General features: G+C 27.8%; 1 protein-coding gene and 1 non-coding gene across 3 annotated transcripts; both read right to left on the bottom strand.

Annotated features, from left to right (window-relative positions):
• Window positions 1-6,111: 6,111 nt before the first annotated feature.
• On the bottom strand, window positions 6,112-6,195 carry Trnal-uaa (transfer RNA leucine (anticodon UAA)). The gene has a single exon. It is a non-coding gene; the product is annotated as a tRNA-Leu (tRNA).
• A 721-nt stretch (window positions 6,196-6,916) lies between these two features.
• Window positions 6,917-15,402, bottom strand: LOC114119264 (mediator of RNA polymerase II transcription subunit 1). 2 transcript variants are annotated; one of them, XM_027980770.2, is made up of 10 exons: window positions 15,089-15,402; window positions 14,808-14,950; window positions 13,201-13,334; window positions 12,954-13,089; window positions 11,512-11,758; window positions 11,228-11,420; window positions 10,955-11,156; window positions 10,312-10,489; window positions 10,023-10,245; window positions 6,917-9,953 (listed from the first exon to the last, which is right to left on the bottom strand). In XM_027980770.2, the coding sequence occupies exons 1-10, from the start codon at window positions 15,114-15,116 to the stop codon at window positions 7,421-7,423; spliced, it is 4,017 nt and encodes a 1,338-aa protein (XP_027836571.2). In that variant the 5' UTR covers window positions 15,117-15,402; the 3' UTR covers window positions 6,917-7,420. The 2 variants fall into 2 exon arrangements, with proteins under 2 accessions (XP_027836571.2, XP_027836572.2); XM_027980771.2 differs by lacking the exons at window positions 12,954-13,089; window positions 13,201-13,334; window positions 14,808-14,950; window positions 15,089-15,402 and adding an exon at window positions 12,664-12,812.
• Window positions 15,403-15,494: the final 92 nt, after the last annotated feature.

The following is a 15,494-nucleotide window of genomic DNA, read 5'->3' as shown; positions in this document are numbered from 1 at the left end:
ATACATTTAAATACATTTTTTTTTTTTAAGTAAATTTAAAGATCTTAATATCTTTCATATATAAATTATAAGTTAACTGACATCCTTTTAAGCGACATTATGACATGAAAAATAAATATGTATACATGTACCATCGTATGAAAGTACCTACTACACCAAGCTTTTGATGACAGCGATGGTGGGCACTGCAAAATCGTTTGAAATCAATACTCGATACCAACGACTTACGTACCTTCTCTTGTGTTATAATTTACTAACGGATAACGGTCACTGACGGCAAAAACAACTCATCTTTCAAAATAGTCTGTATGTACTATAGAAACTACGTGAGCCAAACATCGCTGACCGCATCAGGTTGACGACGTCGTTACGAGACATTTTTGATCTTGAATCGAACTCACTAAGTAACAACAGAGTGAAAGGCCCACAACGACGAATCGTTTAATAATAATCACGGTTAACCGATGGCGTGTACCTGTATACCATGATCTATAAGATATGCTCATCAAATTTATACCGTGGTCCATCGACCGATACGGCTGGTGGTAACCATCGTCATATGGCTGAATATTATGTTGCTCGCAAACGGTATAACCGAAATATTTACGGTTGGTTAGTGTTAAAAGAAAACGGGGATGGCCACAACGACTGTTTTTCTGTTGAAAATTATTAATATTAACATCATTATAATTGTATTGTACACGATCGATTTGCAAGTGGACAATCGTAAACATGTTTGTCGTCATTAAGTCAATCCGAGAAAAGCGCTGTCATTGCTGGTAATCACCGTGTCCTATTCGATTCTCAAATAAATCTTATTTGCGTCACAGTAACGTGCACAAGTACTGTTTATCAGTGCAACGACATCCTTGAAAAACGTGTCTCTAAAATTGAATGTCTTTAATTTCAAACCCTATCACCAATATACATATACCCATCCACCTAGTTTCAAAAAAACTTCGGAGGGTGGCGCGACAAGGCGACTTATCTGACAACTGGTCGCATCTCGTTGTATAAATAAAAGTGAGTTATCTTGTGTTACGTACTTAATATAAAATAATACCTAGTAACTAGCATGATGTGACCTTTGAATGACCACCAGTAAACATTTTGGGGTAAGAGAGGAGGTTCTAGTTTAAAAAAAATTTAATTTTTCCCTGAGAATCAATGGAATCGAAAAAATACAATTTTTTATCACAATATATAGTATCGCCTTAACTCCAGGTTATGTGTTCATAATTTTTTAAAGTATATTTATAATTTATATACTAGTAGTATATTTACTACTTACTATTATTATTTAAATTTATAAACAAATACATTTTTTACTAGCGAAGTCCTGAAAATTTATTTCATAATTATAATTTATTACAAACTATAAAATTAACATATAGTTATAGTTTGACGTTGAAGCAAATACAAATTCAAAATTAATAATTGCCTAACTTGATAATATAATGTTAATAATATTAGATTCTGAGCGGAGCGAGGAATGTATATTGGTTTTATAATGATGTGTATTTCTTTTTTATTCTGTAAACACTTTTTCTCCCCCTAAACTTGCTCAAAAATTCAAGTGTAGTATATTTTCTGAAAGATAATATTCTTGAGCAGGTATTTTAGAGAAGTCATTTTTCAATTTTCGAAATGATACTCGAAATAAAAACGGTTAAAAGAGAAAAAATGTATAACTTCACGATAATGTAGGTAATATAAAATAATTACGGCTTTGTTTATCACCATAGAAACGAATAAAATTAAATAAAAAAGATCCCCTCGTCCACTCAGAATCGTTTTTTTATCAAATGCGATCCTATTGCATTCAAATTGAATACCTACAGTAAAATTACACTATCCTGTCCGAGCCCCGAGGACCGAAGGGACGATGGACAAACATCTACCACCGAAATACGCTGACCTACTTTTTCAATATGATGTAATATAATATTATAATTGATAATTATTATTATTAGTTTTTCGATTTTTTGAATACTTTAATATAGTAGATAATATAGGGTAAAATTGTATTAAGGTCATAGTAATTAATATCAAACAGATGAGAGCAGTAGATAAGTGGTATTAGCCATTATAAGTAGGTAGGTAAGCATTTTATGAGTACACGAATTTCTGAATATTTAGCTATGTTCGTGAACATCGACCTTACATAAATATAATTCTCAAGACATAATATAAAGATTAATAAATTAATGAGAATTTTGTAATCCGGTATTCAATCAAATACCGTATTATATATATATAATAAATAATATAATGGAGTTAATGATCCTTTGAAATCAGGTCGTATAAACTATTTAAATTCCAATACGCCATGATTTTATTGTAAGTACTATTGACGAAATTGAAATGTATAATTAAATATTAGTATAATACGAATTTTAAATTTTACTAAAAACGAAAAATGGATTATAGATTGTATAATGATGCAAAAAGGATTTCATTTTTATAGATTATTTTTTTATATTTGCTCAATAATTTCCTTAAAAATAAGAAAAAATTAAAGTTATACAAAAAAGTGTTAATAGAAATAAAAACAATTGATCAATAATTATTGTTCTTATTAATATTTTTGAAATAAAGTTTTATAGAATCATTTCTATTTTATTACACTCCCTAATACCTTATAGTGTATAAAATATTTTGTGTTAAGTACTTAAACACAAAAAAAATTAAAAATAAATAGTGATTTCGTATTTTTTAAAAATATTCAAGTGTACCATTTGATATCCCTACTTACAGTATACAAATTTATATGCATAATATAACTAATATTTAACATAATAAAATTATATAAAATCATGTAATGAGTAATGACTATATTATAAATAGGTTAAACACAAAATGTTTTTATGATATTAAATCATAACATATTTTTTACATTCGTTTTTTTCCATTTTTATCGATGAATTTAACATAGGTCATAGATATTTAAATATACAATATAATATACGTGGTATGTGATATACGAGTAGTATAATATTTTATATTTTTATATAGTCGCAGAATTGATTTTTTATTTATCGAATCCCGTAGAAAATAAAAGAAGATAACGTTGTTTTAAAAAAATTTGTAATCAACAATTTTATGAATTGTCGAACCGGCGTTAAAATATTTATTAATTAATAATAATATAATATATTGTTTTTTATGCAATAGGAAATCCGTATCAGTAAAACATATATAATATTGAATTACACATACATGAAACATCGACCCACGTGGCACACTTTACTTGACAACTGTAATCGTAGTAGTGTATCGTTATCAATATTTGCAATTATAAAAAAACCCCGTACTAAATACGTTTCAGGCGAATAACGATTTTTATATTTTTATCTTAATTAAGATTATGAAATCTGCAACAATGCAACGTTTGTGTTCATTTACGATGGATTTTTAACAATAACTGTAGAGATATTATCGAAGACGAATAATCAAAGGTTTTTGTGAACCCATCATAATAGTTTCAACTATTTTTATTAAATAATACATTTTCTAAAATATTCAATAGAAATATAATACCTACTTCATATATGTGCTATACAGTCACGCGTACCTAGCATGACGTTTTATTTTTTGGACAGTAATGCTAAGTTTTTTTTCGTAAAAGTAGCACCTATATAGGTATAAACAATGATAAGTATATACTTGATAAAATATCGTTTCTTCTTTTTACAATATAGTAATAATATATACAAGAGTATGAGCGTCATTTGGGGAGAAGCAGAGCATATACTTTACATCTCTTTTTTTTATGCGTCTTATTGGCTTGCCATATAAAATTTACAAACGCGTCGACGACCGATGCATAAAAGTTAGTAATACATTCTCGTATTATAAAAATACGTACAATATAATATAGATAAGTGTGGAAGTAGTATATTATATAATATATTATTTATAGATATAAGTAATATATAAATATATATATTATATATTGGCATATATATGCATGGACAAAAGCTATTTTCAACTTCCAACTTTCAAATATTTCGAATTCGTTAAAATATTATACAATATACTCGTATAGCCTTTCGATGCCATACCATACATAGGTATTAGGTACATATAAAATACATATTTTTTCTACGATAAATAAAAAGTTATCTGTTAAAATTTGGGCAATCTAATTAAAAAATTGTACCACCTAAGCTTATAATAAATATTATTTTTACATACTATTTCCATATATATTTGAAATGTATTTAATTAAAACATTTGCAAATGACATAATATAATAATATATTAATATGTGATGCATTTTAGTCGTTTATGCATATCATATGCAGCATAATATGCAAGTTTGAAATGAGATATACGAAACGCTTAAAATATAGGCAATTGGTTCCTGTGTACGATAAAACTATACTTTGTAAGTAATTTTTGAACTTGTTATATACTTCAACCCCCAAAACTCATATAAAAAAATATATACGAACAAGTATAAAATATCGTTGGACAAAATACAGTGACACTCACGCAATGCATTTAAATATTTATATATATCTAAACTATGATGCATTTTTAAGCATTTTAACTGTAGATAAAAAAAAAACAGATTGATTTTTAACGATTTTACGTCGAAATATTGTATTTAGTTTTAAATGTGTTTCCGGATAGAGAACACACACACTTGCAGGTTATATATTATGCACGATTTCACAATTCCTATTTTGTACAATATGCGTATGAGTCTCAAATTATGAAGAAAAATAAATACTTTAAAAAATATATATCTCGATAGAAAAAACTTTAAAAAAATTCAATTGTAGGTATTAAAGTTACCTATAACATTTATACATTCAAAAACGAAATTGATTTAACGATAATTAAAATGAAACGAAATTAATACAAGAGCAAGTGGAAGAAAAGAAGCATTTACTATAAAACTTGAACCCAAATGTACAATGTACGTAAGTATTATTATAATAGGTGACTACGCGTGAGCGTCTGCAGTATACTTATCAATGGAATGTTTTATTGGTGTTTTAAAACCAGGCGGAGAGGATTTTACTAAATAGTAATAAAGTATAAAGAATAAAGATACTTGAAAATGTTAATTTTACTAACATTGATATACTTATATAATATTATACACCTAACGGTTAATACTTAATAACCAATATAGGTATTTAATGTATTATAAATAGGCACTTACATATATTATAATAAATAATGCTGATATTACAGTGGATTAAATAACAACGATTCTTCCGAAAACGTTTCAAGTTCCATACAAGACTTAAAAATGTATTTTATAATATCATTAAATTGTCAATCACTGATACAATATAATTCATAAATGGATTATAGATATCATCCGGTTTGTAGTGCTCACTAATTGAGTTTTACACCTTAACAAGGAAATAATAATACATAACTAATATTTCTCGGTTATTCGGTATACCTAAAACAAAAAATATAATTATCAATAATTGACAATCGGTAAAACACGATCGGGTAAAATTTTTATCTGCGACTTTCAAGCACTGTTGCCGTTTTTTGGTTTTATTCAAGACAAAAATTGTTAAAATTGTTTATTTCTGTTATTGGTGTTACTACGGAACAAAATCTTACTTTTATATGACAAGTGCAAATGAATATTATAATTTATAACTTATTTGTCAAAAATTAGTTATTTAAGCTGACAACAGTCAAAGGTATACAATTTTAAATTGAATACACTTACAATTCATTATTCTGACCTAATTTTTAAATATCTTTACTTGTCATTTTTTCAAAATTTAATTTTTACTGATTATAAATAAAAACTTAAATGTGGTAATGTTGCACAGCAAATTATACTCAGTTGTTTGACTTTTGGGGTGAATATTAAAGTTAATTGTTTAACGTACGTAATCGTGTTCCCAAAAAGGTGCAGAAGAATACACCAGCTGAACTTTGGTTTTTGATAAAATTACGTTATATTTAATAATAATTTATACTCTAAATTCGGTGCTTATTTAATTTTAATTGTTTTTTTACAAACAATAAAAACCCTATCGTACATTATTGATTAAACAACAATTAATATTATGTAACGCTGTGTAACTTCCAAAATAAGTGAATAAAAAAAAACAGCAAAAATACCGTTGTCAGGTGTGGGGTTCGAACCCACGCTCCCGTTTGGGAACCAGAGCTTAAATCTGGCGCCTTAGACCGCTCGGCCAACCTGACTGTTGAGATTGGGGTGGATTTTACATTCTTTTAAAATGTTTATAAAATTCTTTTAAAATTAAAGACAAAGAACTATTTTGGTTCAAAAAAATATTACAGTAAGTGCATTGTGCAATATGCCTAATAACTAGTAAGTATTCTAATGATCTAATAAATTTTTGTTTGTATTTCAATCTCTTTCCAAGTAACTTTTTGAGTTTAAAGCATATTGTATATTTCAAATATTTTTATATAGCATTTATAATTAAATCAGTATAGGTACATGTTTCTTCCAAAAATATTTTTAAGTAAAATATACTTGGATGAGGTCTTATGATTAGACACCCAACTAAAACCGAATACCCACTCCCCAATCAATGAAGATACGAAGCAATTGCTTCAAATAATCCCACATCTCACTGCCACCGATTCCAAAGAACTAAACTTAAATTTCAACCACATTAACTGAACTGTTTAATTTAAAATAATAATAGAACAACCAAACATAAATACAATAGAAAGTAATTCAACTCAGGCCCGGACCACACTGTGTTTTTTTGGCTCGTTGCGGTCGGGAACCGATGGTTTTAAACAGTTCCACAAATCAGTTTAGTCTGGCCGCAATAACAAGTTTTATATATAAACCCTAGATGTAGCAGGATAGTTGGATATTATCGGCAACCAATAAGCGCATAGTGTGATCCAGGCTTAAAGGTAAGATTAGTCAATTAAAGCAAATTAATTAAACGGTTTAACTTTATCTCAAATATATTTGTTCTCTAGAAGTATTAATACTTCTAGAGATAAAAATATAATACCTTTAATCACTTATATTCTTAACTTGGAATAATAAACATATCACAATTTTTCAATATTATACAATTAAAGTAGACACTGCTTTTTAAATAAAAATTAAAAGTACAGGTTTTTTTTTTCTATACAGTGCAAATAACTTAATTTAAATATAATATTATGTAAATAGGTAGTTAGGTTAAAGGACACTGAACAAAAACAATAATATAAAATTAATATGGACAATGATAACATAAGGAATACAATATAGTTGTATCATTGATTATAAATACTAGTATTTAATATTTTTAATCAATGGTTGTATTTACCAAAAGATTAAATCAAAAAAAGTAATGTACAATATTTACATAATAATGTATTAATAAATTGGAAATTGATTTCGTTTTTGAATACAAAAGCCAATCGGTTCAATTGGCTTTTGTATTATTGACAATCATTTACCAACACGCACAAATGCATCGTCGATGAGTTCTTCATCTGTAATAGAAGGAGACGCTGAATGTGGTGAAGGTACTAATAATGGTGATGGTACAGGAGATTTGAGAATATGTACAGATACAGAAGGTGTTGTCGCATATGTTGTCACGGGAGTAACAGGCTTTTGTTGATATACAGAGTTATTTGGTATTTCCTCTTTTTTTTGAGAATAGTCTTTACATTCTGACATTTCAACAGTTGTGTCAGCTTTTGGGGTATGAAAAGAAATTAAAGGCAAGTCAATTTTTAGACTACTCAAAGCAGATTCTTTGGGTTTAAGTCTTTCTTCAACTGTTGTAACTGTTATACCAGGTAATGAATTCAATCGCTCTGTTGTACTTTTTTTCTGGCAAATATAATCACCCTGATTGTACTTTTTGTCCACATCACTCTTCTTGGCCAAATCCATGGGTTTAGAATTATCGGGCTTTATTTCAGTACATCTTTTTTCATCAGCATTAGCTCGAGCAGAAAGTTTTGGAATTTGAAATTTACTTGTATCTAATTTATGCTTAATAATGCTCTCAACAGGATTAACTACTTTTAAAGATTCTTCATCTTTAGACGTTGGACTAGATTTTCTCATCTCAGTTCTAGCAAAAATAGACTTTTCACTTCTTATTTTACCCGACCCAGATTTAACTTTGGTTACAGTCAAATTTGATTTATTTTTTGGTACACTAAATGATTGTTTAGATTGAGAAGAACTTGGACCAGGTTTGGGAATTGAATAGGTAGTCTTTTTACTATTTAATCCACTGAAACTTCCAGATTTTGGTCCAGGTTTAGGAGAACCAGCCACTGAACTTTTTTGTTTTGACTCCTTTGTTCTAGTTTTATTTATTGTTATCTTCATTCCATCAGAACTATGTTTTACCTGATAGGATTCAGGATTTTTCATATTTATATTTGTATTTAATGCTAATCCTTTATCAAAAGCTTTTGGAGTCGATTCTTTATTTTTAGGTACTTCAGAATCAACCGAATAATGTTGAGCAGTTTTGTCTTTAGACAAACGATCTATCACAGCACTTAGCTTGCGGCATTTCATTTGAGCCTTATTTGATTCCTGAGGAACTGGAGTTCCAAGATCTTCAACATCACTTTTTTTAGAACTTGATTTTGAACTTTTAGGGCTTTGGCTCAATGAAGAATTGCTAGAAGCATAACTTCGTTTTTCCTTGTCTTTAGAAAATTCTTTACTTTTTTGCTTTGATTCACTTTTTGGACTATGAACAGACATTTTTAATGCAGACAAACTTGGTTTACCAGAGTTTGACTTTGGCGAAGTTACTGTATACTTATTAGAATTAGGTAACGATACGCTACTAATAGATAAAGTAGGGGATGTACTTTGTTTTAATTTTTGAGCAGTTCCCAACTTCATCATCATAGTACTTGAAGGTAACTGAGTTGAAGCATAATCACTTGGTGATGATGACCGACTGGAATCTGACATTTTAAGAGACCCAGAGTGTTTTTTTAATTTCTCAGGTACATTGGTTTCAGTCTCCAATTTTCTTTTTCTTTTCTTTTCTATTTTACCTTCAATATCTTTTTTATTTTTTTTAGATTTCTCTTCAGCTATAGTCTTAGCAGATATCGGAGTTATAGTTATAGAACTAGGTACATTTGGTATAGGTATAACTTCAATATTTGGCCTTCTGTCAACGGTAACTTGTGGTAATATTTGTGGAGAAGGAATAGAACTTAAATCTACAGCTGTTATACTAACTGAAGGAGATTGATGTATTTTATCTGAATTAATGTCTTTTTTATCATCATCTTTCATAGAAACTAATGCCACATCTTTAGCTGTCATTTTAATAAATTCTTTAACATCATTGAGATCATGAAGATCTGGACCATCATCATCCATTTCAAATAATGATTGGTTAGATTGTTCAACATCTTCATTAATAGCGTCAAATTCTCCCGAAACAGATGAACTACTTTTTTCAACTGAATCATCACTAGATGTTTCTATTATGACTTGACCTGTGTCTGGGGGAGGCTTTTCATCTTCACCTTTTCCATTATCATCAGCTAATATGCTAATCAGCTCTTCAGTTTTAGTAGGTGAATTTTTTGGATCAGGTGGATCTTCTTGAAGGCTGGCATCCCTAAAAGACGACTGCTCTTTTTGTTCTTCTTGATCTACATCCATTGGAAATTGATTAAAATCTATATCAGGCAAAAATGAAGGGTCTGAAATATATTGGTCCAAATCCCTCTGAATCATGGATGCTGGAAAACAATCTAGAGAACTAGCTCCATCTAAAGGCTCAAGTTTAACATCTAAATCAGATGAAAAATCAGGACCAGCTGAAGGATCAGCAAAGTGTTGATTTAAATCAGAATTATCCCCTAAATTGGCTGATCCTCCAGTTCCAGATAAATTATTTTTAATATTAGTATCAAGGCTTTGTTGATTTTCTCGTTCCCAGGTTTGGATAAGACTTCGCATTGTTATTGGAATTGAAAAAGACCTAAAATAATTATAGTTAGTAAATTATTGTTTTTTTTTTTTTACTAGGTTCTTTTATATAACTACAAACCTTTGTAGTACTCTACTCGCAAATTCAGGTGAGGTTAAAACTGATTCACCATTTGTTTCTGATGAAGATGTGTAAACTTGACATAGCAGTCTAGATATATCAGATAGATCAAATTCAGCAGTCGCTAAACTTTCTTCAATTGGATGTTCAAATGAAACAACTAAATGTTGCCAAGACATTTCTTCATACGCAGCAATTTCAAATACTGTTGTATTGAACATTTCTAAAAATCAATAACTAAATATAACAATCATCTGTATTAACAAATATAATAAAATTAAATAATTACCCTGTTGACATTCGGGACGCACACATGAACGAATCAAACAATTGAACAATGCTTGTTGTCGGAGATAAGCTATAATTCTAGTTACTTGAGATGGATGTGTAAATTTTATGTTTTGTATAAATACACCTTTTAAATTGGAATCAGTCAAGAAATAGCAATGCTGTTGATCTGGTAATGTCTAACAGAAATAAAATAACAAATGTAAATAAAATATTTTACATTAAAAAAAAATTTAAAAATTAAATATATTAACTTAGTAATAATAAAATAATAATACCTAATCAATTCACTTATTTGATAAACATTTAAGCTTGTATCTATTATATATAATTACAACAAACTATTATATTTGTCACCTAATAGGCACAGTATGGAATGGAATATTTTATTAAGGTTTTACAATTATAATTTTTTAGACAATTTCATAACTTAAACAAGATTATAATTATCCATGGCATTTCTTTAATTTTTAAATTATATTGGTAGATATTAACAGACAAAAAGCAAAATAAAGTACTTATTTAGATATAAGAGCAAAGTATAAAAAGAAGATGGGGCATTGTAGCAAACAATATATTGTATTGTAAGATATTGAAACGATAAAATTTAAAAATTAATTATAGTTAATTAGTTTTTAACTTACAACACTGAGAGGTTGCGAACTTGGTTCAATGATCATTCCAAGCAAAGATCTAGGTGGAGTCATTTCTAAATCCATTTCAATAACAGATTTTATATTTTCAGCTAACTGAAGACAAATTGGCATTGGTTCGTTTAATCTCAATACAAATACTGCAGGAAGAGTAATACTATTTTGGACGGTAAATGGTACAAATATTGGTGAACTAAAAAAAAAAAATTTAAATATGCTTATTAGATTTATGAATTATTGGTTTAAATAAATATATCAAAGTACTTTATTCCAGTTGAACTTCTTGTTGCGCTTAATAATGAAGTAGATTGAACATTAGTTGTGGTAGCTGCTTCAATACATACTGTGGCATAACAGCCAACATCAAGAGTTTCCTTGTCTAAATTCATCATAGTATTATTTTCTACATCCAATAAATCATATGGAGAAACAAAAAAAATTATTTTCATTGGATGTCCTGTAAAAATAAATAATAATTATTAATTTTAATCAATCTAAGTATTCCATCATTTATTATATGTTGATATTTATTATATTTATATAAGTACCTCCTCTTCTAGGTTTAACTACTCCTAATGGAGTCTTATGTACCATTGATATTAAGTCTTTATGGTAAGTGTAATGAACTTGGGCATAAGTTTCTAAATCAGCTTCTAGAGTTTGAAGAGCATTAAAAGCACGACATTTAACCATTTTATCTGCATTCAATTGATAAATAGATGCTAATCCTTCAAGTTGAGATGTAAAATCAGCAAAGTCACAGTTGGCAAGACTTTTTATCAGATCAGCGCAACTCTATAGATCATTAATATTTATTAAAATTTATATTATTAAATGTATATAGTTTATAAGTACAAATATCTATCAATATTAAAGGACACAACACAATTTATTTTTCTTTTAAATAACTATCGTAAACAGATTTATTTGTAAGATGTAGGCAAAATTAAATTTAAAAATAAACTATTATTCTAAAGATATTAAAAATTTAAAACAGATGCGCAGTCATTGCATTTTTATTGGTTAATTTAATGTGTATTTTTGTGCTGAAAACAATAAAAAAAACCAGTTTTAATGTAAGGTACTGTTATTTTTATTCTTAAAATGGTACGGGCTATACTAAGATGGGTATACAATTATACTTAAGTTTTTTAAGTATATATAAAAAATTAATTTAATTTTAGATTTTACTATAAATCGTCTTTAGCACAAAAATAAACATAAAATAAAGTAATAATACAATTTATAATATAATTTTAACACTTTTTTTTGTAATGATTTATTAAGTGGACTACTTTTGCTTTTGTATGGTGTCCAGCACAATGATGCAATGAGATTTTTAATAATTCCCATACATTAAAGAAATATGAATAAAAATTAAAAACATAGTTCCAATAACATTATTCTTATAATTTAAGTACTTTCAAACTAAAATGAACTGTTTTGTGTAGTGTACTCTAATATTAAAATACAATATCACATAGTAAATTAATTTAAGTTTAAATATTAATGTAGGCACGGACTTTCTTTAATTGGTAGTTAGTTATAATAAATAAACTATGAGTTAAATATAAAAAAGTATGATATATTAAGCATATGATTTTAATATAAAATTCAAGATAAAAACGTTAAAAGAAATTCACTGAGTAGTAGCAGTCTTATGATTTTAATTTAAAATTAAAATAATAGTTAATAATTACATTATCAAATTGTTTAAGATCATATGTTTCATGAGAAAATTGACTGTATCATAATTAAAAATTAATATTTGCAGCAAATATATGCCAGTATATTTTTTTCAAATTCTTTGTTCTCCTTCACATCAAAATGTTAAGAAATCAGAATTTTATTGTTTTGTATCATTACATTTAACTTTAGTTCTGTTAACTTAATATTGCATTCTACAAGAAACATAAAAACTTTTAATAAATGAATATTTAATAGTAAGAGTATGCTATTGATGACGTATTAATAGTATCATAAATTGTACTTGTGGTTCTGATTTTCCATCATGATGAATCTTTACATCTTTAACTCCTCCATTGTCTTCTAATATAATTTCCAAATAAAACATATCCGAAGAAACAAATATGTCTTTACCAGAAGGTCCAACCGTAAACTTTAAACTAAAAAATATACATATATGTCTATTAAATTCGTACAACTCTTGACAGATAGAATACTATATATACAAAATATTATAGCATAATATGTCAATAATAAACAGTTAAATTTACCCTAAATGTCTGCTGACACTGTCTAAACGTTCGATCATTGTCTGCAAAGTAGTCACCTTGATATTTTGTTGTAGCAGATCCAAAGATTTTTGAACAAGGCATTTTTCATTTGGGTCTACATTAATACGTTTTTCCTGTATAAAAAAATATAAAAATAATATACATTAGTCAGATTTCTAAATTTGTTTGAAGTGTTCAATATACTTCATAAGAAACATTAAATAAGATAAAAATATAAAGTTTATTTAAGTACTAATTGAAAAATTAAATCACAACATTTTAATCCAAAATATAGTCATAATATAGTTAATTCTCACTAACCATTTACCCAGTGGCGTAACTACAGGGGGTGATGTAGGTGATATATTATCCCCCTAGACCCTTTTTTTTTTTATATAATATAAAGCAGCGGTTCCCAACCCATGGGCCGTGAACAATATAATATTATTATATATTTTTGTTTCATACTTATAATATTTCTGGTTATAATAATATTCGATCAATATTACCTACAGTGTAAAATAAGTGTACGTTATCGAACATTTGAGGTTTGAATGTAGTTTTATCTCATATAATATATTATATTTTATAATATTATAATACGTATATAGGTGTGGTATTATAGTGGGCCTTAAAGATTTTTTTACAAAATTGGTGGTCCGCACAACTAGAAAGGTTGGGACTGATATAAAGAATTATAATTTATAAAATACCTATAAATGTTTTTTTTTTTTTAATGAAAAATATCTATATCATCCCTCATAGAGTAGTCCTAGTTATGCCACTGCATTTACCACAAGTGAATAAGGTAATTAGTTATTAATTTTAGTTAAATTAAGCTCATTAATCATTTAAGATTAGAAAAACTATTTATTTATAAAATTAGTACTTATTTACATAATTAATACAATTAAAATAAAATATTATAATACATAAATACTTCTGCAATATATAAATATCATAACAAATTCCCACTGTGAAAATATATTATCAATTACTTACACATTTTTATTTAAGTATGTAACAGATTGATTAAATAACTTATTGGTACCCTACTATGTTAAAAATAAATAAAATTATAATAATATTAACTCGTCTTGAATATACGAAACTTGCAGTTTTGTAAATATTTACAATGACTTTAATTAGGTTTGCATAATAGTAATCACTCTTAAATAAAAAATATAATACTAATAAAGTGTAACCTTTCGGGTATTATACAGTATGTAAATAATCATTATTAATAAGCACTAGGTACATTTACTTTGAATAATTAAGCGTATGAACTGTATGAACCATTAAAACTTTTTCCATACAATATTATCTAGCTAATATAGGATAATAGGGATCATTTTAAACATATTACATGTATGATATACTTTAAACATATATCCATATTATTTGAAAGTTTAGATTTAGCTTAATAAAAATGTACATGAACAATAAGTTCTCAATTAAGATATGCTACAGATCCCGATTCTAACATACAAAGCATTGTTGTAGTTGTTCATGGGCACAAAAACTCTGGTAAGTAATCGATACTGATTTAAAATTCAATCAAATTTAAATGATAATTACTTATAATGGGTAACTGTTTGTCGACTCACCAGTAAAGCCAATTTGATGTTTTTAATAGAGTCTGTCAATGGTTTGTACTGGGACTGAAGCGCTTTGCTCCGCAACTTTTCCATCATCAACTGCATTTGTAGTTTTCTCGATTTATCTTCTGATAACCCATTGTGCAACAGGACTGTGGCCGACATGAACACCAAATGATATATTATTTAATATCTCAATACATTTCCATACGTTCGTTATTGTTAACTGGTGTCTAGACCACCAAGGTGGCCGAAAAAATACTAGCTAGAAATCTAGAATACGGTCTTACCTGCTGACTGTGTGACGGCGGCGTTCATGATCGTCGAAACTAGTTTCGAAGAGAAAGGGAATAATCGGCTAAATACTTCGACAGAGCGAAACTGGGACACGATTTTCAGCAGCTGATAGCTGTACAATAAAAATAATAACGTATTCGTAGAAAGTAATAAAATTGTAAATGAGTTATGAGCGTAGTTAAGCACTTCAACACTTGTACAAATTAGTGGTGTACAGTCGTAGTAGTCGTACCTCTTATTACTTGTATATAAATATCATATACATATATATACTAAGAAGATATTTCTCATATTATTTTTCGATAATATGATCTTTTTCATAACCTCAAACTTAATGTTTCTTACGGACGTAATTCTCCGGTATACCGAAACGAGCGCCCTCGTACGTAAACAAGTCTA

This window comes from Aphis gossypii, chromosome 2, assembly GCF_020184175.1.
Source record: "Aphis gossypii isolate Hap1 chromosome 2, ASM2018417v2, whole genome shotgun sequence".
Lineage (NCBI taxonomy): Eukaryota > Metazoa > Arthropoda > Insecta > Hemiptera > Aphididae > Aphis > Aphis gossypii.
The sequence above is the reverse complement of the archived record's forward strand: the minus strand, read 5'-3'. Positions and strand labels throughout refer to the sequence as shown.

Excerpts from the sequence above, each read along its gene's own strand:
- LOC114119264 (XM_027980770.2), bottom strand. The coding sequence starts at position 15,116 with ATGAACGCCGCCGTCACACAGTCAGCAG. Across the intron at positions 11,421-11,511 it reads AGTTAAACCTAGAAGAGGAG|GACATCCAATGAAAATAATT; the intron begins GTACTTATATAA and ends TTATTTTTACAG. Across the intron at positions 11,157-11,227 it reads AGAAGTTCAACTGGAATAAA|TTCACCAATATTTGTACCAT; the intron begins GTACTTTGATAT and ends TTTTTTTTTTAG.